We start from the raw sequence: 27120 nt of genomic DNA, 5'->3' as shown, positions 1-27120 counted from the left end.
TGGATGGATGGATGGATGGATGCATGGTGGATGGTGGATGCATGGTAGATGGATGGATGGGGATGGATGGATGGTGGATGGATGGATGGAGGATGGATGAAAGGAAGACAGACAAACAGAAGGCCATATAGAAAGGTGGATGGATAGACAAGAGAATGATTTGATTTGATTTTAGCTCTCTCCTAATCACATTGGGATCCTGACTCCCTGAGATTATGCTAAGGTCCCCTGGGTTGGATTGGGGTCACTCCAGATCTCTTCAGCCTTCAGCCATGAATTTATAGGCAGTCTCTTGGGCTACTTCTGCAGTTGACCAGTCTCATTCTTTGTGTTCTAATTATTTTTCATTGTAGTTTTTCTACTATGAAATAACCCTCTCTCAAGTTCTGGAAACATCTTTTTGAACAGTAACACCCAGTGTTTAGACATGTAAATGTGTACCAAATATATACCCATTTATATGCATATAAATATACTCCAAAGCTTTTGAATTCGATGTAGTGCCTTTTAACTATATAGGTGTTTCTATATAGGTGTTTCAAATCCTGAGAGGGGCTCATATAACAAGACCCACTTTACTGAGGAGGCCCAGAGCAGGGAAGCAATAGGCATGGTCAGAATGCCAACCAGGACTTTTGACTCCGAGGTCGTGTTTGACGAGCCCAACACGGCACTGTGCGCGCCTCTCATGTACCCCCGTGGTTGACATGGTTTGCGAGCAGCCTGGTCATTTGTTCGGTTGATCTGTTTTCCTTGGGACTATAAAATCTGAGTTCACAAACGCGGAGCAGTTACGGTGTTCCCTTGTTTGAAGACTTTCTAGTTCATTTTTGCTAAAACCAAAAACTCTATTGCGTTTCCTCCAGGGATTTTCCTCAGTTGTATTTCCACCCTGGTACTGGAACTCCTCCTCCTTCCGGGGCCATTACTATCCAGTTGGCAGACGAGTGGGTAAGGGAGGCGGAGGAGGAGGAACAAGGCGGTCTCCCCTGTAGCTGATGTGCAGAATAATTTTTGCCTGAGCACGGGCCGTCTCGTTCTCCCGGTCTGTCCTGTCCCAAGTGTTCTTCCATCAGTGGGGGGGGAGAGCCATGACCATAGTTCCACTCTATTCATTTCCGTGAAGACAGACGCATGGCCAAGCATTCAGATTCAAAGAGAAAAAGGAGAGAAGAAAATAGCAGATGTCCTAAGAGGTACCTGCTTTTCATGGAACAACACTTTGTATGGAAGGGGGAGGAAATGTGTCCGTAAACTCTTCATTTTCCGTTCTCTTCTCCATTCCTTGGTTCTCTCCATTCCTTGGTTTAGCATGTCACAACGCATGTCACAACGCTAAACACATCCACCTGATCACAATCCCTGGAAAATGGAACCGATACAGCGAGGGCCTTGGAAAGAGTGGGGAGGCATTTTGTTTTGTGTCACTTGGGGGCAGGTAGAGGAGTTGAGGCATATAACCCGGAAGCCTGTCTGAGAGTAGTATACTCCTAGAGAAGACTTTTCTGGATCATTTGCCGGCCCGGTGTCTCCAGAATATGTTGGCAAGCCTCTTGAAAACCAAATGACAAAGGGGAACAGCCTCGCTTGGCACATCAGACAGCTTTCCGTCCGTGCTTGTCTTCTGTGGCTCTCAAAAAAGAATCCCCAACACCTGACACATTCATGCCCCGTTAGCTCTGAGGTAAGGCTGGTCCCTTTGCCAGTCCCAAGCCTTTGCCAGTCTCTGTGTGAAGAGAAAAGAAACTTACGTTGGTGACATCTCCCAATGCAGGTATTGACTAATGACATGTGTTAGACGATATCAAATTAACTTTTATTCTATCAAACAGGCAGATGGACGCGGTTCACCCCAGAGTGACCCAGGACCGATTTCGTGCCCATGACTCCCCCTACCCCTCCAAAAAAAAAAAAAATATATGCATTCACTCCCCTTTACAAATGCCTCAGTTAAGAATCTGCTTTAAGGTTACAGAAAAAGAGAAAGGATCTCTTGAGCATAGTTTAGGAGCAACTTGCATGCTAGGCTGAGTTGTAAATAGTTGTGGGGTGCCGGTTTTTATGTGGTTCTCCCTGGCAGTCTTTGTGAGAGCTTCCCTGCAGTTCTAGAATTCCTTCTATGTACATTACCTCTTAGGGAATGGGGGTACATCTTGTGTTTCCCCCTGCTCCCCCAATTCAACGTCTCCCCAGGAGACCCCAGCAGAAATGACAGTAGGTAGCACTTCCGTGGATTGGGTGCCTGCTCTATCCCTGCATGTACGTTAATACAGATTATCTATCCTTTACAGCCAGCCGATGCCCTGAGCCCCATCCTACAGATAGGATTCTGATGTGCAGAGATTAAAGATCTTATCCAATCCACCTGGCCTTTACGTAGGACAGGGGTTTGGACCTGATCTGCCTCACTCGAGAGCACACGTCCTTCCCCTGGACCACATAACCTGAGATCACGGATGCCTGTTCCCCTGGCCCTTTGATGGGCCCGCTTCAGTCTCCCCTCTGGGGATGTTCCCTGTGCCGGAAGGGGAGGGGCTGCCTGAGAAAGGAGTATTCATGCATCAGTTAAAATAGGTGTCCTAGCCTCTTGTCTCGCCTTCATATTCACAAATGTTCATTTCTTTCTTTCTCTCTCTCTTTTTTATTCTTCCTAGGGATGATGACTGACAGATTAATATATGTCTAACTACATGTCTCAGAAATCAAAGGGAAGGTGCTGTCAGAATCACTTGTCAGAAAATGAGATTAGGCGCACTTGTCATTTGCTGAGGATTGCAGTCTTTCAGAGATAAGGTTTCATTTAATGAGGGTAAAAAGCCTCCTTAAAAAAAAAAAAAAAGAAGAAGAGGGAGCAAGGGTGGGGAGAGAAGAAGTGATGTTCTTTTTTCTGGTGTCAGCCAAGTGTTTTATCACCTAACGTGATCCCGGGGTACCTGGTGGCCCCTGATAATGGCAGCCTGGCCTTCCCCCCTCTCCCCCCCCCCCCCCCCCCCCCCCAACCACTTCAGAAGCAGCCGCTGCGACCTTCCTACCTCTGTTTGGAAGCTGATGCTCCTTTCCTATGGGAAGAGGGAGCTAAGCACGCACTCTAGATTTAAAAGCAGGCTCCAGAAAGCATGTGGTATAAAGGAAACAGAGTCACATTTCCCAACAAACTATAAAGAATCCACAGTGGATTTCAGCGAGATCTGGAGCTTGTCTGACAAGTGAAGGGTGACTAATGAGGACCAGAGCTGGATCCCCACTGCAACCAATTGTGTTTTGTTATGGAAAATATTTATCAAGTTCCTTTGCATTGGTTGATTCTCTCCAAAGTGACAGGGTAAGATCCTCGGGGCTGTGGTGTGAGGTGTGATATACCTCCTGCACGTCGCTGCCCCATTAGTAAGTTTCTCGTGCGTCTCTGGTGTGGACGCTCCGGTGGTATTTCACACCAACCCCCACCCCCCGCCACCCTCAATCATGGAAATTGCCTCCGAAGTGAAGGACTTTATTACGGGAAATGCCCATGACAAGGCGGGAAATCCATATTTAAAGACCTGTTCCAGTTATCCACTCCAAAACTTCGAGGTGTGAAACAGCCACCCCTTTGTTACGCTCACAGATTCAGGGGGTCAGGAATTTGCACAGGGCCCCGCGGGGACAGCAGGTCTCTGCTGCAGGATGTCCAGGTGACTTGAGTGGCAGGGGGCTAGGATCGTCTGGAGACCTCCTCCCTCACATGCCCCATGCCTGGGCGGGCATGACTCAGGGCTGAGCTTGGCCGGGACTGTCCGTGGGGGCACCTGCACAAGGTTTTCCCACATGGCGTGGCCTTCTCACAGCACGGCCGCTGGGTTCTGGGAGGAGCTTCCAGAGAGGCAGAAGCAGCGAGGCTTCCTGTGATCTCGCCTTGGAAATGACGCCACTTCTGTCATAAATTCGCCAGGTTCAAGGGAAGGGGTGTAGGCTCCACCCCCCATGGGAAGGATTTGCAGTCACGTTTTAAAACCCCCATGATGCCTTAAAGGTTTCTTTCTACCTGTGCTTTCGTTTACTCTCATGGACAAAATGGTCCCTATATGTAAAGTATAGGACATTTGGATTATTTACTGGGGATCTGGCACGCATGGCTCCTCCTGTTATTAAGAAATACATCTAGGGGCACCTGGGTGGCTCAGCCGGTTAAGCATCCGACTTCGGCTCAGGTTACGATCTCGCGGTTTGTGAGTTCAAGCCCCGCGTCGGGCTCTGTGCTGACAGCTTAGAGCCTGGAGCCTGCTTCGGATTCTGTGTCTCCCTCTCTTTTGCCTCTCCCCTGCTCACACATGTTCTCTCTCTCTCCCTCTGTCTCTCTCTCCCTCTGTCTCTGTCTCTCTCTCTCAAAAGTAAATAAACATTAAGAAAAAAAAAAGAAACCCATCTATATGTATGAATGTATAAAATATCCCTGGGCAGGGATACTCCTCTACGGACAGCGAGCATAAGGGCATGTTAAATTGCATACAGAAGTTTGAAGGGTGGATGTGCCGTGTTCCTGCCTCTGCCACGGACAGTTGAAGATGGACGCAGGCCCTACTATGCGCCTTTCTATTTGCCTCCAGTGTGTTTCCATTCCATTTCTCATATAGAACGTGGTCTATACTTCCTCCCTCTGTTCTCACCACTTCGCTCACTTACTAATCGTTAATCTGTGGTCACACCAGCCTTGTTCTGCAGCTCTCTGGCTGTTCATCAAAGACCTGCTGCCTTACCAGCCCTCTCTCTTGCCTCAGTCCTTGTCTTCCCCGACCTCCGATACGTTTTCCACTTCTGAGTAACCCCCGAACCCCAACTGCCGCCCTACTCCTGGACATCTTGCCCTTCCTTGGTTCTGCCGTGACGCTTTGCTGACCTCACATCGCTCTTTCCGTGGCTCCTTCCCTGGCCCGGGCAGCGCAGACTCCATCCCAGGTATTGTCCTTGGCTGTGCTTTCTTCCCACTACCCGGTGGTGCCCTGGGAAGTCACTCCCTGTCGTCTCCGCAGAGGACACCCTCACTCCTCAGTGACTCTGAGCCCTCTCTTCGGTGTCCAGTCTTGAGTCCCTGCCCGCAGCCGGGCTTGGATCCCAGTATTTTGGACTCCTCTCGTCCCAAGCAATTTCTCGATATTCCCCAGCAAGCCGCCTCATGCTTCTGTGTTCCTGATTTTGACTGGTCCCCCAAGCTTTAACTCTCCTCGCCTCCCCTCCTTATCTGCCTCCTTGCCTCTTTAGGGTTTTCCTCACCTTACCTGGACCCCATTTCTACTGCCTTCTCCTGGCGGATGCGCCTTCTTCCCGAAAGTCCTATTCTCAATGCCACCATGTCCCGCTTTCTTTCTCTGTTGTTCTTCTCTCCTCTCTTCTCGTTTAAGGGCCCTAAGGACCAGTAACATGTTTCCCTCGGTTTGGCTTGTTTGTTTGTTTGTTTGTTTGTTTTGGCACATAGTTCATCATCAGTGTAAGTAGTCTTACCAAGTGAATGGCTTTTAACGATGGATCAGACAGTGGGCTACACCCTGTTGGAGTCAAGGAGAGGCTTCGTTGAGATTAAGAGGCTAACTGACCTCACCTCTTGCCTCACCTGTTAGCTCTGCTTCAGAGTGGTACCTAAGGGAGCAAGCAGGACAGTAACAGATACATGTACTAAGTGCTTGCTGTGTGCCAGGTACTGTTCTAGTGAACTGAACCCTCAGCGGCTCTGGAGTGGGAACGTCATACTTTCCATCTACAGATGAAGGAACAGTGACAAGTCGAATACTGTGCTATATGGTCAGCTGGCTGAGTGCCTCCTGCCTCCAAATGAGCCTCTCTGCAATCCCTGCTGGATAAGTAAGTGCCCCTGGCTCCGAGCAGGCCCTCTCCTTTTCCCTTAGCCCAGTTTCACTCTTGACTGACCACCAAGCCCCAGGCAACTTCCAGGGCCCCTCAGCTGAGCTGAGTCATCACGAGTCCTGGAAGCAGAAAGAACCAAGCGTGTGCAGACTTTTTAAACACACGTGTGGCTTTGCAACTCACTGGGACCCTGTCCCAGTAGACGGGACCCAATCGCAGTCTCAGATGCTGACCACTCAGACCAGCAGCCGTGAGGAAAAGTGCCAGAAGGAAATCTGGAAGAGGTTGCCTTCCCCACCCCGACCCCCCACCCCCAAACACTAAGTGAGTAGATATGTGTGTCTTAATACAGCTCAAGAGGGAGGAGAGATAAAGTCATTGTGGCAAAGTGTTACCAGTAGAGGGATATAAATGAAGAGTGGGGAGGGGGGCAGGGTTAGGCATTATTCATACCACCTTTTCCGTAAGTGTGAGACTTTTCAAAATAAAAGGTTGGGAAACTTTTTTAAAGAGTTAAAAAAAAAAAAGTCATCATAAGGATGGGGGTCCACAAAAAACGCACAAGGAGGCGGCCTGAAGTCAGGGGTTTTCTGGTCCATCCACAGGGAAGTGCCAGGAGAGAAGGAAAAAGGTGGAATTTGAGACATATGGTGCTTCTTAGGGGAATGCTCAGCCTGTGCCCAAGAGGCTAATTTAAAACTAAATCTTATCCCTGGATCCCACAGTCCTTAACGTGACCCAAACTTTCCATTACCAAATTCTGAGGATTTAAACCCTGATACAGTGTGCTTGAATCTGGAATCTGTCTCATCAGTTAAAGATCTATCCTATTGAGGCCACATGTGTCTGTGCAATGAGTTCTTTTCAAGCCAAACTTCCATGTTAAAAAAAAAAAAAAAATGTCCTGAGAGGAAATTCATGTGGTCCTTTTCCCCTTCAAGCCCAGTTCAGGCTATTTATTGTTTTATTTGATTGTCGAGAAGTCAGAAATGACTAAATTGGTTCCCAATGTGGTGTGCACATTGCCTTGGCCAGGAATGGTCTGATGAAGACAAAAGCCAGCTTCACATTTGGTCGTGTCCTGGTGTGTGTGTGTGTGTGTGTGTGTGTGTGTGTGCGCGCGTGTGTGTGTGTGTGTGCGTGCGTGTGTGTGTGTGTGCGTGTGTGTGTGTGTGTGTGTGTGCATGAGCACATGCAGGGGGTTAGGGCAGGGTGTGTGTATTTTCTTTCTTTCTTTCTGAGCTCCTTCCCCTGTAGATTTCAGATTAAAGAGTACGTGATGACACATTTACCCTTTTGGTTTTGCTTTTAAAGCATAAAGCTGACAAATATGTTTAATGGGCCCGTGGTACCAAGTGACAGCCGCCCAGAGCCTGAGAGGCCCACTTTGCCCCGACTCTTTTGATGAGGAAGTTAAATTGTACTCACCAGTTGGAAGGATTAAATGCAAACCATAGCATACTTCGGACATTTCAGTGATTTATCAGGAAATTCTAAAAGAGTGGGAACCCCAGACAAAATAAGTCAAACAGTATGTCCCACGGAGATAACAACGTAACCTCCAAACAAATGGAAGAAGGATAATGTTATTTTCCACCGCAGAGACTGTTCTCTGTTTATAATCTAGATAGTAGATCATAGAGAATCACAAAACCTTACGTATGGAAGGTAGCAGGAGAGAGAATATTTGTCCCAAACTACATGCATTTCTTTTAATGTTTATTTACTTTTGAGACAGAGAGAGACAGAGCATGAAGGGGGGGCGGGGTCAGAGAGGGGGAGACACAGAATCCGAAGCAGGCTCCAGGCTCCGAGCTGTCAGCACAGAGCCCGACGCGGGGCTCGAACCCACAGACCGGGAGATCATGACCTGAGCCGAAGTCAGACGCTTAACCGACTGAGCCACCCAGGCGCCCCCCAACCTATATGGGTTTTAATGGTGAAGAGAAGCTTTAGTGGCTTAGACCCAAGGCCACAACTGGCGGGGACTGAACCTGTTCTAAAACCCAGATTGCCTGAGCTTGCTGATGCGGTACAGCACTCTTACAAGCACCTCACCTCCGCCGTAATGGTCTTCAGTAGCCCTGCAACCGGTTATTAAAACTCACCAGAGCCAGTGAGGATCAGGTCAGTTCTCTAATCCTCGTCTAGGTCAGTTATTTGCAATCATTTTCCTGGCCTTAAGTTGTGCCTTTAAACCCAGCCAGTCATTTCACAAATGCATGTTGTCAGCTGTAAGGGAACGGAGAGAAAATCCATCACCACTCACGAACGGAAAAACAACTCCGAGCACACCGCTCTGGTTGAATGTTGTTTGTAGCTTGATCTTTATATAAGAAGGACAGCATCGTACATGAAAATAAAAGCTACCAGCCAAGCAACTGTCTTCTCACCAACGTCCCCTTCTGCAAGAAAACTCGCTTAGGAAATAAATCACATTCTTTACCAGCAGCACAAAGGAAAGTCTTGTTACTTAGAGGCGAGTGGCTATTTGAAAGCCTGGCTACAATTTTCCTGTTTTACTAACACTTGTAATTAAATCCGTCAACTCCCTCTAAGATTCTGTGTAAATACCAGATGCTCACTACATTTTTTTTTCCTCCTGGAGAATGTGCAAAGTTGTGCACCAAACAGTAGAGGAACTTCAGAGGAGGCACAGACCTGGGTGAAAGTGAGCCCGTGACCAGCCTCCCTGTGAATCACGCACCCCACGGAGCAAGCCCCTTCCTCGTCCACGGTGGCAGTGGCTTCAGGAGCAGATGGCCCTAAGTGGGGCGTGGCAGGCCTGGCGGGAGGCACTTGAGGAAGAGAAGGAAGGCCAAGCCTCTCCTCCCTGCGTGGTCGCAGCCTGCTTTTCATGTGCTGTGGACACAGCCCAGCCAGCTGTCACTTGAATCCATGAACTTGATCGTATGGGGATCAGAGGAGGAAGTCTGGGACGGGGATGGCTCAGGACAAAACCCACCCTCCCTACGAGGGGGTGAGAAAATCCTCTTCTGGCACCTGCATTCCTCAAGGGGGAATTAGATACATACTACCTTACCCCCCCTTTGCTATAAAAGAAGTGTAACTTTTCTGTCCCAGAGGTAGGTCTACTGTTTTCAGCAGTAGGCAAAGCAGCCCCCCTGGGGTTTTCCAGAATTAAATGTCGGTGCGTAGAGTTGTCATTACCCAAAGAGGAAGCTCAGAAAGTGTTAAGTGAATCACGAGAGAGGGAATCTGCATACCTGCTGGTGTTTAAATTGCAGTGTCTGGAATTTATGGGTTTCTTGGCATTTGCAACGTAAAAACTCGGAAAGGGTGGTCTCCCTCCCTCCCCCGCTCCCCCCCCCCCACCCACTCGGTCCCAGCAGATTCGCGCTCCGAGGTCTGTGAATTTACTTAAAAATATTTAACACTTCCAAAAAGTATTAGCCAAGTATTTCTGTCACGTGAGCAACCCCCAGCCCCACGGGTTTTGTTGGGCGGGCAGCCACACGGGGGCTGTGTTCCCTAACCGCGGGTTTCAGGGAGCCGGCGAAGGCTCTCTCTCGAATGTGTGAGTCCATAGGAGGGACTGAGTGTTAAACACTTGGAGCCCTGGCCCATTCCACCTCAGCTACTTCCAGTTTCTATTTGAAACCAAAAATCACAAAAGAGCTGTCAGGTGGCGGCCGTGCGTTTGGTGGCAATGAGGATTCCAGATTTTATGCTAATTCGGCTTCAGGTTCCTTTGAACCTGCAGTTTCATGAGGCTGTGCTTAAAACTGCAATCTGTTTTAGATAAAAGAAGGGATCACTAAAGACTTTTTAGTTTTGCAAACATTCACAGCCTCCAAAAGGAAAGGGAGAGATCAGATTTATTCTTGCATTCACATTGTCACATTAAGTTTTCTTCTACTTTATCAAATAGAAAACTTTTCCCTATTTCGGCAGAGACTTGTCTTATTTCAGGATTTTCCCACTTCCGTTAATTATCTTTATTTCAGTAGCGTTCCTCTTCTACCCTCAAGATCCCCCCGTCATTCCCTTACAGGGGCCAAAAGCAGAGGTGACGGCTCACGGATGTGTCTCATCCTGGCGTGTGTTCATCTGCTTCCTTTTTCGGAACGTTGGGGCATGACCTAGATGGCTGTCTCCATTACCTGTGACTTTGTAAGAGACTACAAATGCAACACCTCAAAACACAATTATTTGCTCAGAGTTCTGTAGGACTGTACAGAAACCATTGCTCTCGGGTCCACAGGGCTTCAACTAAGGCAGGCTCAACAGGGCCAGGGGAGCCAAAGCCAAGATGTTTACTCACATGGCCGGCATGTCGTTCCTGGCTGGGGGCTGGGAACCCAACCAGGTCTTTGGTCCTGATGCCAGAATTCTCTGTGTGGGCTTCCTCACAACGTGGCGCCCAGATTCCAAGAAGAAAGAAGCAGAAAGTTGCCAGGACTTCTTAACGCCTAAGCTCCGAAGTCCCACAGCATCGCTCCCTCCACATTTTTCTGGTCAAGAGAGTTGCAGGCCCAGCCCAGATTCCAGAATAGAGGACACAGGCTCTACCTGCTCGTGGGAGGTTAGCATGCACGCACAGAAGTATTAGAGGCCATATTTAGAGTGTGGCTACCCCAGTGGTTGGTAGTTTAATTCATAGTCAGTTTTCAAGAGAATTGACACGTGTTCTATTGTTAGCATTATGACAGCCGGTCGGGGGGTGGGGGGGCGGGTTCTATATTCTGTGAAACCCTAAGCTGGTGGCAGTGTGTGGAAAGGACTGTACAGTTTATTTCTGAGATAATGTCTTCATTCTTTTATTTTACATGTTTAGTTGGCAAAGATGGGGTCATCCATTCTTAACTCATTGACCTAACCACTCTCCATGGACCATCTACCACACAGAAGGCATTCTATGGGGAATAGTGATGGGGGAGGGGGGCGGGGGGTGGTGGTGTTAGAGCACAGTCCTGGCCCTTAAGGCATTGAATCTTGGCCCTCCAAAGCAGCATCTTGAGACCACTAAGGAAATTTAACCCCCTAAAGGACGACAGTGTCCAGAGGTGGGCCAAGAAGCAGGTAATACATGTCAGACATCGTCTTGAATGTATTTCCCTAAGGAACCCTTCAAGACAACCTATAGTTTGGAGCAGAAGAAATTGCTGATTCAGTTAATTTGCAGCAGAGCTCTGTAATTGGAGATCATACAGGACCAGAGAGGAATTAACAGGTCTCGGTAGGCATGCAGGCTGGCCCTCACCCCTGAGTAACCTCAGTGTGTGATCATAGCAGCTGGCATTCGTATAGCCCTTGACCATTTCCAAAGTATGTTCATGTGATTCGTAAAGGCACAGAGACAGAGCCTATTGTACTGGCCATGCTAGACTTTTCCACTCCATACTGACAGCCCGCAAGGCCCAGGGAGAACAGCTAAGATTGGAGTAAGGGCAAAAAATCAGAAACAGTCGTCAACAGGAATGCTTTCAGGAAAGCTAAACCAAGGGAATTCTTTGATATTCTAGCTGCCCACATGGTACCCCAGCAACTGTATGCGTCACCAAAACAGAAGAAGCAAATGTTGCATTCTTGCTCAACAAGAATTTCTGCAAATAAATATTTGGACCATCAGGATACTACAAAATGAAGCTAAGAGGGTAGCACAGAAGCTTTGTTAGGTCCGCGTGTGTTAGTAGACGGGGTGGGGGGGGGGGAAATAGAATTTCCAGGACCCTCAAGATTATTGATACTTTGAAGTAACCTTTTTCCAGGGAAAAAGGGCAAACCCCTTGGGAAAAGGCTGTAGGGAAAGAAAGGCTAACGTGCATCGCAGTTGGCCACCATTTCTCACGTTACTTTTGCAGATGACCTTCGTCTAGGGTGTCCGTCACCTTTCAAACTAGTCTGAGTCTGAAGGTCAACTCACATGTCCTGCTTCTGTTAGCACAGCTTCAGCAGCTTTCCCACGACCCTTCGGATCTGGGAACCGTTCTAGACTGTAGGTGTCAGAATTTAGTTTGACTTAGATCTAGAACTGGCTTATTCTAGATCTCAACAGGCATTGAGAGTATGTGCAGTTCCAGGTTTGGCCAACGGAATGAGGAATGGAGACTCCCCCTGTCACGCGGATGGCGCTTGATATGCTTGTTAGAACTGCAACTCCATATTGGGTCAGGTCTTTAGACCCCAGATGGCACACACCCACCAGTATGTGATGCTGTGATCGGGGGCGGGGGGGGGGGGGGGGGGGTGGGCCAAGCACAGGTGAGGGCCGGGAGGGCACGGCCTCATGTTCTTCACTTCGTGCACTTGAGCAAAACATGAGATGCCCCTGGGCGACAGGAGCAGAGACTGCACATATTTTTTTTTATTTTTCACCGCCTTTCTTTTTGGGAGTGTCAGATTCTGAATATTAATATTTTAATGTAGATTTGGTGGGTAAGTAAGAGATAGTTTATGGTTTTCATACTTCTCCCCCCTTCTGTAGTTTATAGTACACTGTGAAGTTTGAAAGTAAAATTCTTTTTCTTGACGTCTACACTTGGAAAATATTTATTCCCCCCTGCGTCTCAATAGTATGCATCATAAGCTAACCCAGTTCGGTTTATTTACTTCCCTCTTGTTGTAGCCCTATGATCAATTGTAGCAACACAGGCATATAATGGTAGAGGCTTTTGCTTTATGACAGTATGAGCATGAGATATTGTAGCCTCCTTTCGGAGTGATAAGTAATGAACCTTCCATTTTAAAATCACCTATTCGGAAGGGGTGGGTGGCACAGAGCCAGAGGGGTTTGGGGCCATCCGAGGTTGACTAGCCACTCATCACTAGGGGAGGCGATCGTGATCTACAATTTAAAATGGGCGTCGTGGTGGCTTCGTCGGTTAAGGGTCTGACTTCGGCTCAGGTCATGATCTCGCGGTTCGTGAGTTCGAGCCCCGCGTCGGGCTCTGGGCTGACAGCTCGGAGCCTGGAGCCTGCTTCAGATTCTGTGTCTCCCCCTCTCTCTGCCCCTCCCCTGCTCAAGCTCTGTCTCTCTCTCTCTCTCTCTGTCAAAAATAAATATTTAAAATAAATAAATTCACCTGCCATGGATAAGGAGCAGCAGGCCCCGCAGGGAGACCTCTGCCCTGAGTCTCCCTCCACTTTATCAGGTACCCCAGTGCTTGTCAGGCACTTTACAAGTAGCCTGGGAAAGCCTTGGCCATCCATTCATTCACCCACCAGGCAGCTGTTGAGGGAGGCCTTCCAGTACTATGCGGGGTACCGGCCAGGTAAACAAATTCCAAAATGTGAATTATACCGCAAGAAACCAGGTTGGTTCAGAAAGAAGGCATATGACAGTGAATAGACTAGCATTATATCCTCACAAATAGACAGTAAAGTGCTGGGCATTCCAGGCTCACGACTGTTTCTTATGCCATTCCTGTGCTCTGGCGGGAATACAGATGTGCAAGACATAGTTATCGAATGGTTGAATCTAAAATCACATTGAGGTGGGCGCCGGGGTGGCTCAGTCAGTTAAGCACCCGACTTCAGCTCAGGTCATGATCTCAGGGTTCGTGAGTTCGAGTCCCCTATCAGGCTCTGTGCTGACAGCTTGGAGCCTGGAGCCTGCTTCCGATTCTGTCTCCCTCTCTGCCCCTCCCTGGCTCTCTCTCTCTCTCCCCCGCCCCCCCAAAAAATAAATAAACGTTAAAAAATTTTTTCTAATCACATTGAGGTGGTGAGTATCCCACACAGAGAAGAGGAACAAAAAAGGCAAAACACACCTCTGCACCAGTAAGAAACCATTGCCATAGTCACAGATAAAACTGTAGGCCTGTTTGAGTCAGAAATTACAATTCAGCACGTCAAAATGGCATAATTGGGATGAATGCTATTTTACGTTTGAAGAAGTTGAAGCTCTCCCTATTAGGAGGTTGATTACATCTTGCAGCCTGGTGAACTCTTCACAGCATTTTGCTTGACTCGAGATTGGATTTTATCATCTATCAAGAAGATCCCACCAGCCTTATTATGTATGTGACCCAAGCTACCCAGTCTCCAGGTTCTGACCCCATCGGAAAGGGTTGGGGCACCCAGGGTAGTGCCTGTGTGCAGGTGAGGCTCCCCAATGCAGGTGGGGCAGATCATAGCCACCACTTTCTGGATTGGTGTTTTTGATGTTCAAGTGGTTGTTTTCCTCATCAGTACGGTGGTTCGTATGGAAAGAATCCAGGAGAAGGCGTGGCCAGTGGAATGGACATCGCAGCCATAGTAGAGTGAGCTTTGGTTTTGTCGGCCCCCACAGTGATCGAAAAAGAGTGTCACCTTCAATCATAATAGCCAACACCTACAGCCCACTTACTAAGTGCCAGTGGCGTTACTGGCAGCGACTGCAGAGGTGTGGGTACTGTTGGCTGCTCATCTTACACGCGAGGAAACACGGAGGCACGAAGAGTGAAGAGATTTTTCCCAAGGTGTCCTGGCTCAGAAGTGATAGGGTGGTGATGTCAGTCAGATGCTGGCTCTTGCCCACTCCCTGAAGAATGAACAGAAACTTGTATTTCCAAAGCTTGAAGGGCTTTAGAATTTGAAGAAATCTAGCTCCTAGAGACACCGAAATAACCCAGGTGGGGTGACCTTTCCCCAGGCCAGTTGGAGACAGAACGCCTGGGTTATCGCTCGACTTTAGTGGCCTTCTTATACCACATCATTTAAAGTATAGAAATTCAAGGGGTGAGGGGCGTCTGGGTGGCTCAGTCGGTTAAGCGGCCGACTTCGGCTCAGGTCATGATCTCGCGGTCCATGAGTTCGAGCCCCGCGTCGGGCTCTGTGCTGACAGCTCAGAGCCTGGAGCCTGTTTCCGATTCTGTGTCTCCCTCTCTCTGACCCTCCCCCGTTCATGCTCTGTCTCTCTCTGTCTCAAAAATAAATAAATGTTAAAAAAATTAAAAAAAAAAAAAAAAGAAATTCAAGGGGTGCCCAGCTGGCTCTGTCAGTAGAGCCTACGACTCTTGATCTCGAGGTCATGAGTTTGAGACCCACATTGGGTGTACTTTTAAAAAAATAACAAAAGGGGCGCCTGGATGTTAAAGTGCATTGAGCGTCCAGCTCTCGGTCTCGGCTCTGATCATGATCTCACAGTTCATGAGTTGAAGCCCCACATCGGGCTCTGCACTGACCATGCCGAGCCTGCTTGGGATTCCCTCTCTCTCTCTCTCTCTGTCTCTCTCTCTCTTAAAAAAAAAAAAAATTAAAAAAAAAGAACTTTAAAAATAAAACATAAAATATAAAGGCTTCCTCTTTCCTTGAACTCCACCCACCGAGTCACCCACCCCATGTTCTGTCAGGGAGTGCCTGAAGTTCATTGTCTTTAGGAGCGAGAACACCATACAATTGAGAAGCCTTTTCTATATAAGATGCTCCACAGAAGGCCAGAATTTGCAAGAAATAATTTACCAAAAAAGGTTTAATCTCAGCCTGGTAACTTGTGTTACAAATTGAATCAAAGCACATTTTAGGCTTTAGAACTTAGCCATTTTACATTGATGTAGAAGAAGCACCATTAGTTTTCAAATCTTGTTTATCTCTAGATGTATTTTAAGATTGAAAGATGATTCCATATTTTAATTTAGCTTGGGCTTGGGTGTGTGTGTGTGTGTGTGTGTGTGTGTGTGTGTGTGTGTGTGTGTTTTAAGTTTTAGCTGGTAAATCATAAATTTGGCCAAGGTCTTTGCTCATATATTAAAATCTGGTTTGGGTTCTGAAATAATTGATCTACACTGGAAAGACTATTGAGTCCATATTCTTGCTACCTGCTTCTTATTAGGGAACCCACTTTGTAAGATTTGCCCTCCTTAGATCTGGTTCAGAGGCTGAAGGCCTAAGAAGCCATGAGTGGTTAGTATGTTAAAACTTTTGAATGTAACAGAAACAGTGGCTGCCAGCCTTTGACTTTGTAATCTTCAGGTGAAAATTACAACAAAGGGAAACTAAGTTTCTCAAGGGAAAACAACCACAATGAATCTTGATTCTTGAAAGTCACGTCTCTGACCAGGATCCAGTCACCTGGGGTGATTATCCATCATTCTTTCCCTCCTCTCTCCCTTCCTTTGCTTTGCTTTGCTTTGCTTTGCTTTCCTTTCCTTTCCTTCTTTCCTTTCCTTTCCTTTCCTTTCCTTTCCTTTCCGTTCCTTTCCTTTTTTTCTTTCTTCAGACTTCTGATGCTTCTATACCGCTTCCTTTCCAATTTTGACATTGATTCCCTCCCTTTCAGAAAGGAGGGGGAACAAAACCTGTAAACGAATCAAGATGAACTCATTCAAGTGTCTGGGGGGAGTTGGAGGAAGGGAGCCCACCAAATGGTGGTGGTGGGCCTCACAGGGCAAAAGCCACACAGGCTGGCACAGGGGACCGAATAGGGACACAGAGCACAGAGGCCAGTTCTGTGGGTCCTCCAGAAGCTTGGCTGCTGGTGTTTCCACATTCCTCCTGGTTACAGATCATCAAAATACGGGGACAGATGCAGATTATCCCAGGCTGCTCTGAGATCCAGTCCCTGATAATCAGAGATGACAATCTAATGCAAGGCCTGGTAAAGTGTCAGGAATGCTGTCTGATGAAAGCAATGCAGAGGGCTAAGTGGTTGTTTTTGTTGGTCAGCTAAGTTCCCTGTGCTTTCCTGCATCTCAGTTTACCCTGTGGGGGACCTGGCAGGAGCTCTGGCAATTTCTTCCCTGTAATATTGATTTTATTAGAGCAACAAGACAAGAAAACCGTCCTGTTCTGATTGTTCCAAAAGAAACAACATTTTAATGTCTTTTCTTGAAAATTTAATGTTTGCCTTTGAGCTATCTCTCTTACTGCAGAGACAGCTTCAGAATGAAGGCCCCTAGCCTGAGGGCCTCAGCTGGGTTTTGTGACATCTTATAAGCAATTGGAAAATCCAACTGCCAACTACTTTCTGCAAGGCACCTTTCCTTCTGACTGCTTTGGGGGTAGAGGTAGAGAAAATGGCTATTACCTATCTTTAAAAAAAAAAAAAAGTCTTTAGAAATACCACATAGTGCTGCCAGTTTTCGGGAAGGTGGTGAGGCTAGAGAGAAAAGAGACCCTCTTATTTCCAAAATTCCTCATATGTGAAAGTTAAAGGGGAAAAAAATTACGCCATACGGCAAGCACCCCCCATTTTACCCTTGAGAGGTTGTTCAGGAGTGCCATGAAATCCAACAGTGATGGATGTTGAACTTCAAAGAGGTGAGGAAGGGACATTATTGCTTTAAGCCAGTCTCCGTGGCATTTGTATGTGATATACGTCTCTCCCAAGCCCTGTTCCCTCTTCTCTTCTCTGCTGCAATCCAGGTAACAGTGGCACCAGCAGGGACATAGGACCTGTCAGTGGCCGTCACTCCCCCAAGGGAGCCCGATCTACCCTGGAACCCTCCCAGGGACAATCTCCACCTCGCTTGCCGCTTTCTCCCGCTTGTGCTGGGAAAATCACAGCAACTTTTCCTGGGCACTAAGGAGGGACTTTGTCATGCTGCAGATGTGGAATTAAAGCTCCAGATCTTTGCGGAGGGTCTCCTGCCCCCGTGTAGGGCCCAGTACCTTTTCAGGGTCTCTGGGGTTGAAATCATGACTAAGGAAGCTGGAATTCCGCGGAGGGGCCACCAGGGACAGAAGGGAGCTGGGTAGGCTTTGGCAGGAGTGGGTCGTACAGGGGAGCCCGCCAAACAACAAGTTTGTGGTCAGTGAGTCCCCACACCCTCCTTCTCAGACCCTACACAGAGCACTAGAGAACACAAGGATGACAAATGATACTGTGATAGTAATGCCGTCCATTTAGTGAGGCTGTGCCTTGCTTTCGTCCTTTTCCTACATCTGGTAGACGCCTGGGGAACCAACCCGCTCCCCTTTTGTGCGTGTGAGGTGTGCAAATGTAAGTGCATTTGAAGAGTAAGGGGCGGGGGGGGGGTTTGTAAATGGCCAGTTCATCCTCTGGATTATCCCTAGGACTTGACAAACTGCATTGAGTCTCTGATTGTGGTGGGAATGAGGCGAGATGAAGACCTTTTTGTTCTAATACTAGACTCCGACCAACCCCCCCCCCCCCCCGCTTCATTTTCAACAGTGGGCATATTACTTCGTTTTGAGCACCTACTGTGTGCCGGGCGCTCGACCTACATCACTTTCTCAGCAGGCCCTCACAACCGCCCAGAGAGCCCTCTCTTTGCAGAGGAGACTGGCCTGGTCTCAGTTCCACCCCAGGCTGCGGGCCTAGTGGCCTTTCCCTGCCGCGGCGCGATATTGGAAGCGGCAACTGTGGGGAGGGCGAGGAGCGTTGCAGTTCCCGCCGCGCCCGCCCGCGGGGAAGGCAGCCGTGGGGACCCAGGGCCCGAGGCGCGGTGGGGGGGGGGGGGAGCGACAGCTGTCGATGTCGCACCCGGGGACTGCGCCCCCGCGGGGCCGACCCGGCGCCGGGGCCGAGAGGAGGGGCGGCGAGGGGCGGGGCGCGCGGGGCGGGACGGAGGAGGGGCGGCGGCACCGGCGGCTCGGGCTCGGCGCGCCGAGGAAGTCCCGCTCCGAGAGCTGCGAGCGTCTGGAGGAGGCGCGCTCGGCGCAGTCGGGGAGCGAAGTCCGGAGCGAGGGGCCCCCGTGCCGCCGCCGCCCCCTCCTGCCGCCCGTCCAGCCTGGGAGTCCGCGGCGCCGGCGGCGGCCGCCGATGGAGTTCACTTGAGCGGGGAGCCGGCGGGAGAGGCAGGCGCCCGCGAGCGGAGCGCGGGCCGGAGCCCAGCCAGCCCCGGGCGCTCCCCGCCGCCCGCCCGCCGCCCGCGAGCTCCGGCCAGGAGGCGCCGTCGGCCCCGCGCAGCCCTCCCGGCGCCCCGGCCGCTGCAGCGTTCCCGCGCCGCGCCCGGCGAGATCGGCCCCGAATAAAGACTCCCGGAGCGTCTCCCTCCAGCGCCTCGGCGGCGGCGGCGGGACCGGGACCACTCGGGCCGCGACGCTGCTGGAGAGGCGGGACCGACAGTCGGGGAGCCCGAGGCGGCCGCCGGGGAGAAGCCGCCGCCGCCGCCGCCGCCGCCGCGCGCCCTCCTCCTCCTCCTCCTCCCTCTCCCTCCTCCCTCCCTCCGCACATGGTCTCCTTTGTCCTGTCGCCGCCGCCGCCGCCTCGCTCTTAGCTCCGCGCGCCGCGGCCGCGGCTCGGGCCGCTCCTCTCCGCCTCGCCCGCCCGCCGGCCCGCCCGGGACGCTGCTCGGGTCCCCGCCGTGCCCGGCCCGACCCGTGCGCCGCAGGAGCGGCCCGGAGGCAGCGGGCGGGCGCGGATCGGGCGCTCCCCCCGCCGCCCGCCGCCCGGCCTCGGCCGCGCTGGATGTGTGCGCGGCGCTGGCGCTCGGCCGCCGCCAGCTGCTGCTCTCGTACGGATTTGGGTCCCGTGCATCCGCTTTCAGACTTTCGCGAGGAACCGAGGACAGACTTGCGGACGCAGCCCGGTCGGAGTTGGGCGTTTTCTCTTCGTGTGTTTGGCCGCTTTTCCCCCCTGGTCTCTGCCGATCCCCCATCGTGAGCCCTGCTAAGGAACCAAACCATGAACTTGGGGCTGACGGGACCGCTTAACCCTTTGCGACCAGGTAATGCAGCCCCGGGGGCGCGGCTCCCTCGCTCGCCGCCCGCGCTCGGAAGGGAGGCGGCCGGGTCGGGGGTCTTTGTTGCGGCGGCCGGGCCCGCGGGCAGAGGTGGCAGGGGCGGGCGCCTCGCGTCTGGCGCGCCCGGGCCCCCCTTCGCCACCCCTCCTCCCTCTGCCCTCCCTCCCACCCTCCCTCCGCGGCCTGGCCGCCCGCCTTTGTACTTTCCTCCGTGGGCCGGCCGAGCTCGGCCGGGGAGCGGCGGCGCGGACGTGCCCGGCAGGGCCGGGGGGCCGCAGCCGGCCCGGCGCCTCCGGTCCCGAGGGGCTCCAGCCGACCCGGGGCCGGGGACCGAGGCCCGGGCCGGGGCCTGCGCCCAGTCGGGCTGGAGACCGAGGCGCGGCGTGGCGCTGCCGCTCCGAGGTCGGGATCCCGGCCCGCACGCGGTGCCAAGGGAAGCCAGAGGAGGTCTGGGCTCGCGGTCGGCGGCAGTCGGTGAAAGAACTCGCGCTTAAGTTTCGAGGAGGCTTTTCTTCCCTTGTTGGGAAGTCCCTCTTCCTGCGGGCGCGGGTGCGGAGGGCGCCCCGGGGTCTGCGGCCGGAGAGAACGGAGGTGGCCCTCGAACCCGAGCGGCCGCATCCCACCCCCGTCTGCACGGAAGGCTCGCATTCGTTTTCCCATTCTCGGCGCTCTTTCCTCCAATCTGTTTGACTTATTAACTTTTCCCTAAACACCAACTACGGCCTCTAGTAATTTTTTTAGTATCAAAAAAAAAATCTCTCCCTCCCCCCCCCTCCCCCCATTAAAAAGCAGCCAAAAGAGAGCTTTGTTTTTCTGTCCTTTTTACATGCAGCCACTTTACGCCCTCACCCTCCCAAACCGAGCGAGGGGTGTGAAGCGAAATGAGGGCAAAATGTAGAAGTCCTTAGCGTGTAAGGGTACCCCTGTGTTAAAAAAAGGAGAGAAGGGAAACCTCGACTAGCCTCTCGCTCACCATGTTTCCATTCGACGTTCGTGATGGAAAAATAAAAGTAAAAAATCGGCCAGGAAAATGGCCCAGGTAGTACAAGGAATTGCAGACTTTTTTTTTTCTTCTAAAAATCATGAAAAAGAAAACGTCCCCAAGATAAAGGGCCAAATAATTTACACAGATGCTTTAAAGGCAGAAGTCGAATTTGGAAAGTTGGTGGAGGAAATGTAAAGGATTTTCTTGTAGTTTCCACTTTAGACTTCGGCCAAGAAGCTCCTTTCTGACTTCTCAGGACGGTGGGCCGCCATAGTTTCAACCACCTGGGTGGGAGAAGGAAGGGATCCAGAATCATTTTATGATTAGCCACTGTCCCATTGCACTGATTTTCTTTGGGGTGTTTTCCTGCGGAGGCTTTTTTTGAGGCGGCCCCTTCCCCAATTAGAAGAGGCATCGTTTCAGGCTTTGTGACATGCATCAGAAAATTAAAGGGCTCAGCTGTTATTAGCAGGCACACTCCTGATCTTCTCTGAATATCCTGTCAGACTTAGTTCCTTAATAACTTACCGGTTGGCATCATAATCACTTTTCCTAAGTTCGCTTCAGATACAAGGAACACTTAACCGCCTCCTTGAGAATAGCGTGTGTTGTGTAGACCAGGGGAGCCGACAAAAGGCCACAGCCCCTAGGAGGTATTTCAGACAACCGGAGGGCCTGTTAACCTGCAGCTTCTGTCCTATTGGATCTCATACACCCACACAAATAAAAACTCAATCGGGAACCATTTCCTTTCCTCACCCACTTTCTCTGCATTTGGGGTGCATTTGCATTTATTGTCCTATTTCTTTGGGCCAATTAGACAGATTTTAATAGGGAATCCCTGTATCTGCAAAGGTGATTTCCGTTTTAAGATGATTTCATTAATGGACTGTTTTTCTTTCTCTTAAACGTATCAGCCGGAGTTTGTTTTTAGAAGCCATGAATTTAACATAGCCCTTCCAGTTTAAACTAAGGGATGCTTTTGCATTCACGAATGGTGACATAGGCTTATCTCTGAGTTTTTAGCAGGGAAAACTCACATTCCTAGACATCTCACTACAGATAGCAATGTCACAGCACTATTACTGTAATTTTTGCCTTTATTAACAATCTTTCTGACTTGTTTAAGGCATATTTTGTTTCTTTCTCCATGCCACACTTTTTTGGCAGCTGATTTTTCTGAAAAGCTATTGTATAGTTTTATTTAATTACCTCTAAGGTGTCAGGAAGGCCTTTGGCATATTTTTTATTCATACAAAAAAATTTTTAAAGCTATCTAGGGTTTATTTTAAACGGTATATACATGTGTGTGCAGGCCAATCCTTGTTTTACACATACATTCATTTTTCCCCTTGATCTATTAATTTTCTGAACCACCTCTACAGTAGGGAGGTTAGGAGGAAAATAAAGGGGGAAATACTCATAATAAAAATATTTTTTGTCTTTCTGTATCCCTTGCATTGAAAACCAGAATATGTTCCCCAGATATACATAAGAATATCTCTTTTTCATCAACATAACACAGAAAGGCTAAATTGAGTACCTTCTTTGTCCCCAAAGTCAGCCCCCCAGCCCCAGAGTCACAGAATATGCTGTACTTGGGATATACCCCCCCCCCCCCCCGATTCTTATAGTTCCTTCTATATTTATTCAACATGCTATGCTTTGCTTTGTCAAAATATGCATCTCTATGTATAGAGTGTGAAAGACAAATGATTTACAAGGGTTGCATGGCAAGGGTTACAGCATAGCCATTGTAACTTTAAATGCAGGTCCATTTTCAGATTATCTTAGTGGGGATGCTTATTTTTACTTCAATTGTTTAATTTTTTCTAGAAGTTCTACAAATATTCCGTGCCTCTACAGCATTATGGCATTTTCCTCCAAATCAACTGTGTGTTTATTTTCCAGAACATTAGTGTATAATTTACCCTGGCTTTACTCTTGCTGTTGAAACAGGTTTATCTCACTTTCCTCAAGCCCCTGTAGTAATTAGCAGATACGATTCTAGAAAATGGGAAGGATGTAACGCTTATGGCATGCATTGTGTCAGGTTTGGGGGCAGGTCAGCTTGCTCCTGTTTCAACACCAAGGTCGTCCTGGTTTGCTAGGAAGAACAAGGATCTCGAGGTCATCGGCTGAATCTTTAAATTAATTTCCGGAAGTGCTAGCCATTACTTTTTAGTGAGGAAAAGCATAGCGTTAAATAATAAGCATTTCTGGGTTGTGAAAGAAAATTGAAAAATAGGCATGTCTGTACATCTCAAAGAAAAAAAAGCACCATTTCCAAAATAATGATCTGTCAACGAAATTGCAAAATCATTATGTGAATGAGCTGAATTGCTTTGTGTATCATCTCATAGAAATATGTTTTGCACAGATAATATGTCTAATAAGGACACGTTTTTAAAATCAGATTTTTTCCCCCAGCAAAGAGCTGCACTGCAGGTCTGTCTCGTGCAGTCAAATAGCGCCACCTTATGGACGATTGGGGGAAATTGCTGCTTTCCCTGTCAGGTTTTGCTAAAAATGTAGTGAACTGGTTGAAAATCAGTGATGATGGTGATGACAATATTAATGACCATAATCACATTTTTTTCTCCCTTTCTTGTTTTTCAGGCATCAGATGCCAGCTCTGAAAAGCTCTTCAATACTGTTATTGTAAACAAAGGTAAGACACCTTCGTTCTGAGCAATGGCTGATTTTTGTATTTGTTTCATTGTCATTGCCTAGAAAATCAGAATAAAAAACAAACGGTCTTTCATTTTTCACTCTGGAGCCACGATTCACCCTGTGTGTTTTTGCCTGAGACAGATTCTGTATGCTCTGGTGTTGTATTCCAGAATGGTTTCTTTTTGAAGAATACGCTGAATCCTTATTTAAATTGATTTGACTAAGAAATCACTGCTATCTATGTGAGTTTAATTTAATGCAGGAAGCGGTAATGGAGAATAATAGTTCTCCAAATGCCTTCACTTTATTGTTACTTATCAACTACCCCGCAGTCGGAGAACTATAAATAGAACTCTAAATAGCTGATTCGTCCTGCAGACCCTGATAACCAGTGGATGTTTAGTATGCACTGGCTTATGGTCATAAACCAAGCCTCAGTCTGCTGTGGGCTTTCGGTGAAGTTCATAAACGAGCAAGAGGGCAAAATTTAAATATGTGCTGTCCCATTAATTTCTTCCAAACTGCAATGTCAGACTAAGACAGGCTAATGATATAACAGTGCATTAAGGGAAAACTTGTCCTCGATCACTGCAGTTTTCATTTGTAGCAGTGTTGTTGTAAATCACGAAATCGAAGGGAGTCTCCAATCACTGCCTTCGCAAAGGTGTATAATTGGAAAGGTATAAATTACATACACTGAGTGACTTTCTCCCCTTCGCTGTGGAACCTGATTTGGGTGCTTGCACGGTCGGTACTAAATACAGACGGGGTGCTGTCTGTGGTAGTCTCCTGCTGTTGTTACCTGGGACCAGTGCTTGGTACAAGTTACAAAGTGGGGCCTCCCTGGAGTGGAGGAATTTGAAGCCACTTCCACATCCGCTTAGTTGCCTTGGCTAGCATTTTTGCAAGCTGGGTTCAGTAAGACACATTTCCAAGTGCCGGGTTTTTGGTTGTGTTTTTGTTTTTTGTTATTTGTTGTTTTTTTGTTTGTTTTTTTTTTTTTGAGCTCCCAGATGATTTCAGAATTTGAACCCAACTGCCATTTTAAATAGTACATTATGTTTAGAGTTCCCTTGAGGTGTCGATGCTAGTGTGATTGCTGCTACTCCCAGAATTATTGTCACATTGAGTTTTTATCTTTTTTATGGCATGATGGAGTATTCCGGTTTTATATGTCATCATATTTTTTGATGGACTGGAAGTTTGTATAAATTTGTTATCCATAAGGCTAAAAGCCCAATAAAAGAAGATGTTTGTGGTTCATAGCATGCAGTGCTCATATGTACAAATGCCTAATTGTTTATTGCTCGTTTTGATGAGGGAAGGGGATGGGTAGACACTGGTGGATCCAAATCTGGGTGAGAGAAGGGGGTGGAGGAGGAGATAAAAATAGGACAGGGCCTGGAAAGGAGGTCTCAGGTGCCCCCCGCTCCCCTCCCCCCCCCCCCCCCCCCAGGACCTCCAGCCCCAAGCTTCCCTTCTGCTTCTGCTCATTGGCTCCAAAAAGCTTTGGAATGTGTGTCCCCTCTCTGGGATCAGCCCTAGAGTGGGAGCTGGCTCCGTTCCGGGACCTTCGTTGAGGCCCTTGCTGCCCTCACCGAGCTGAAAGGCTCTCTTCAGGGAAGTTGAAGAGTGATTGATGAGAATGGCTCCCCGCAGCCCCGACTCCCCCACCCCTGCCCCCCTTCCCTTTTCCAATCAAACGTTTCCCACATTCTTATTTTTGTTTACTTACAGAGTGTGATTTGTGGCATCTATTTGGTTGTGAATAGTCATCCCCCTGACAGGGTGCCTTTCTTCTGAGCTGCTTTTCTGGGGGTGATTTAGTTGCCTTGAAAGGATTAAGGTTTCTTTGTGTGCGCTAAAATCAACATAGGCTTTTTCTAAGCTTTGCTTGGGAAACCATACACAAATAAGCATTTTAGTTGATGGCAGATTATTCCTTTGCCCCTTATTTCCATCAAAATGGCCTTTCTTTTCTCCTCCAGAGTTTCCCTTAATGCCTTATGCTAATTCCTGTTGGTAACATGAATGACAAGAGAGGAATCAATGCAAATCCAGGTGCGGCAAAGTCGACTGACTGGTACCCAGCACCCGCCCTCCCCCTGGAGAGAAGGAGATTAGGGGGGCGGGGGAGGGGGGAACGCTTGGGGACAGTTTTGTTAAGGGGATTAGTATTCAAACTGCTAAATATCAGGAAAACAACTTCAAAAAGAGATTCATTGTAGAGTGATAACGTCAATAATTGCTTCAAGACAGGTGCACAGAGTCTCGATATGTGCTTGTGGTTTTTGCTCTGTTTTTACTCGGGGTAGTGGCAGTGTTTACTGGACGGATGGTTGACAAGGCCTTCAAGGAACTGTCAGCTTCGTGCACGTCAAGTTCAAGTTCTCCTGCAAAGCGGCCTGCCTGCCCGTGAGTCAGGTCTCCCGTCTCTGTCCAGTATTCTTAGCCAAGAGCAATGAAAAGCATTGTAAGAAAGGGCACATTTACACCAGGTAACAAACACTACTGGCAAAATCTTCAAGGCTTCAGCTTATCGAACAGTCTAACGAGAGTGCAGGGAATCTGACTCCCTGGGACACATCACCTCCCCCTCCCAGGACTCCCACAGTGTTCTGGCCTTAGAGAAGCCTGGCTTTCAGCTGCTGGTGAGATTACGCTGCTGAGCCTGGTGGCGGGCAGATTTGGTCCATAAAATTTCACTGTGGGAGGGCAGTGCTAATCTCACAAGCTGATTGTGGTGGGGGCCGGGGCGGGGGGGCGGGGCGCAGCTTTGATGTTGGACTGAGCAGTCTGGGGACCGAGCTCCGGCTTCAGCCGCGGGGGCTATGACCCGAGTCCTGTGGGTCTGTGAGCTTCAGTAAGCCATTTCGCCTCGTTAGGTGAGAATTTTCAACCACGGCAGAACCTCCTGGTCCTGCGCCAGCATCTCTGGTGGGGAGCAAACAATTAGTTGGGACGGGAGGAGGGGCTGAAGCAGAGGAGGTACGTGTCACTTCTGCCTTTGGATTTTATTTTGACTTGTATTGTACCGTCTGTCCAGTTTAGTAGAGAACTCGTAAGGCTCTTGGGTTTGGGGGATGTGAATCATCGCTTTCTTCCGATGCCCTTAATTTCCTGTTGTAAAACGAATCAATCAAACAGCGCATGCTTGCACGTATATGCAACACGCCCAGTGAGAGCTGACCATGTCAGAAGAGGTGGGGAGGTAAGCCTCCAAACTGCAGGGCTTAGGGTTGTAGACATTACAAAAAAAAAACAAAAAAACTAAGAAACAACAAAAAAAAGTTGAACCTTAATCAAGGTCATGGTTGCCTTATTTAATCTTTGTTTAAATGTTTACAGGATGTTCATGTGAATTTTATGAATCCTTCTGTCTTTGTGACTCAACCATCTGCCAAAGAAAAAATTAATTTTCCCAGGGAGACAGACACACACAGAGAGAGACCGACTAACTTCTTGTCTGTATTTAGTTGGTTGAACTGGTATAGGAGCGACAGGATTGGTCCCCCAAATTCTGGACTGTGTATCCTTAAAAGGAACTCCGCAGTCAATTCAGTGTCTCCAGCCAGTATTTATGACCCTTTCTTACCCACTCTGTGTCCTCCTCCTCAATGGTTTTGCCACTTTGCTATGTAGGCAGAAATGCAGATGAGAACTTTGCTGTCTGTGCAGGACCATCTGGCTAAGAGAGTTAATCTCTGTCACACTCTGGAAGGGCCCCAGGGCAGAGCTACCTGAGGAGGAGAGAAGAAAAGCAAGGAAGCCCTGTCTGGGAGTTAGGTGTTCCCTTGGAGCCCTCTGTTTACAGGACATCAGCCCTGGTGTGGGTCCCCGTTCTAGGTCAGGGGGAGAGAAAAGGCCTGTAATTGCTACCCCTTCTCACCTCAGAGCCCCCTTTTCCAGGACCCAGCCTGCAACCAGGGCAGTTGGAGAAGATGAGAGGTGGCCAAGAGGTGCATTTCACCCCACAGCTTTCTCACCCCTTCTCTTTAACTTCCCCCCTTGTCTCACATTTTAGTGTCCGGCCCCCTC

General features: G+C 49.0%; 1 protein-coding gene across 1 annotated transcript in view; it reads left to right on the top strand.

Annotated features, from left to right (window-relative positions):
• Positions 1 to 24487, top strand: part of AUTS2 (activator of transcription and developmental regulator AUTS2) — a 1037388-nt gene extending 1012901 nt beyond the window's left edge. The window contains exon 6 of the mRNA XM_049639197.1: positions 23029 to 24487. Within this exon, the coding sequence (XP_049495154.1) occupies positions 23029 to 23100 (72 nt within the window). The 3' untranslated portion in view covers positions 23101 to 24487. The remainder of the gene's footprint in view (positions 1 to 23028) is intronic.
• Positions 24488 to 27120: the final 2633 nt, after the last annotated feature.

Source organism: Panthera uncia, chromosome E3 (genome assembly GCF_023721935.1).
Source record: "Panthera uncia isolate 11264 chromosome E3, Puncia_PCG_1.0, whole genome shotgun sequence".
In the NCBI taxonomy this organism is placed as follows: Eukaryota; Metazoa; Chordata; class Mammalia; order Carnivora; family Felidae; genus Panthera; species Panthera uncia.
The sequence above is the reverse complement of the archived record's forward strand: the minus strand, read 5'-3'. Positions and strand labels throughout refer to the sequence as shown.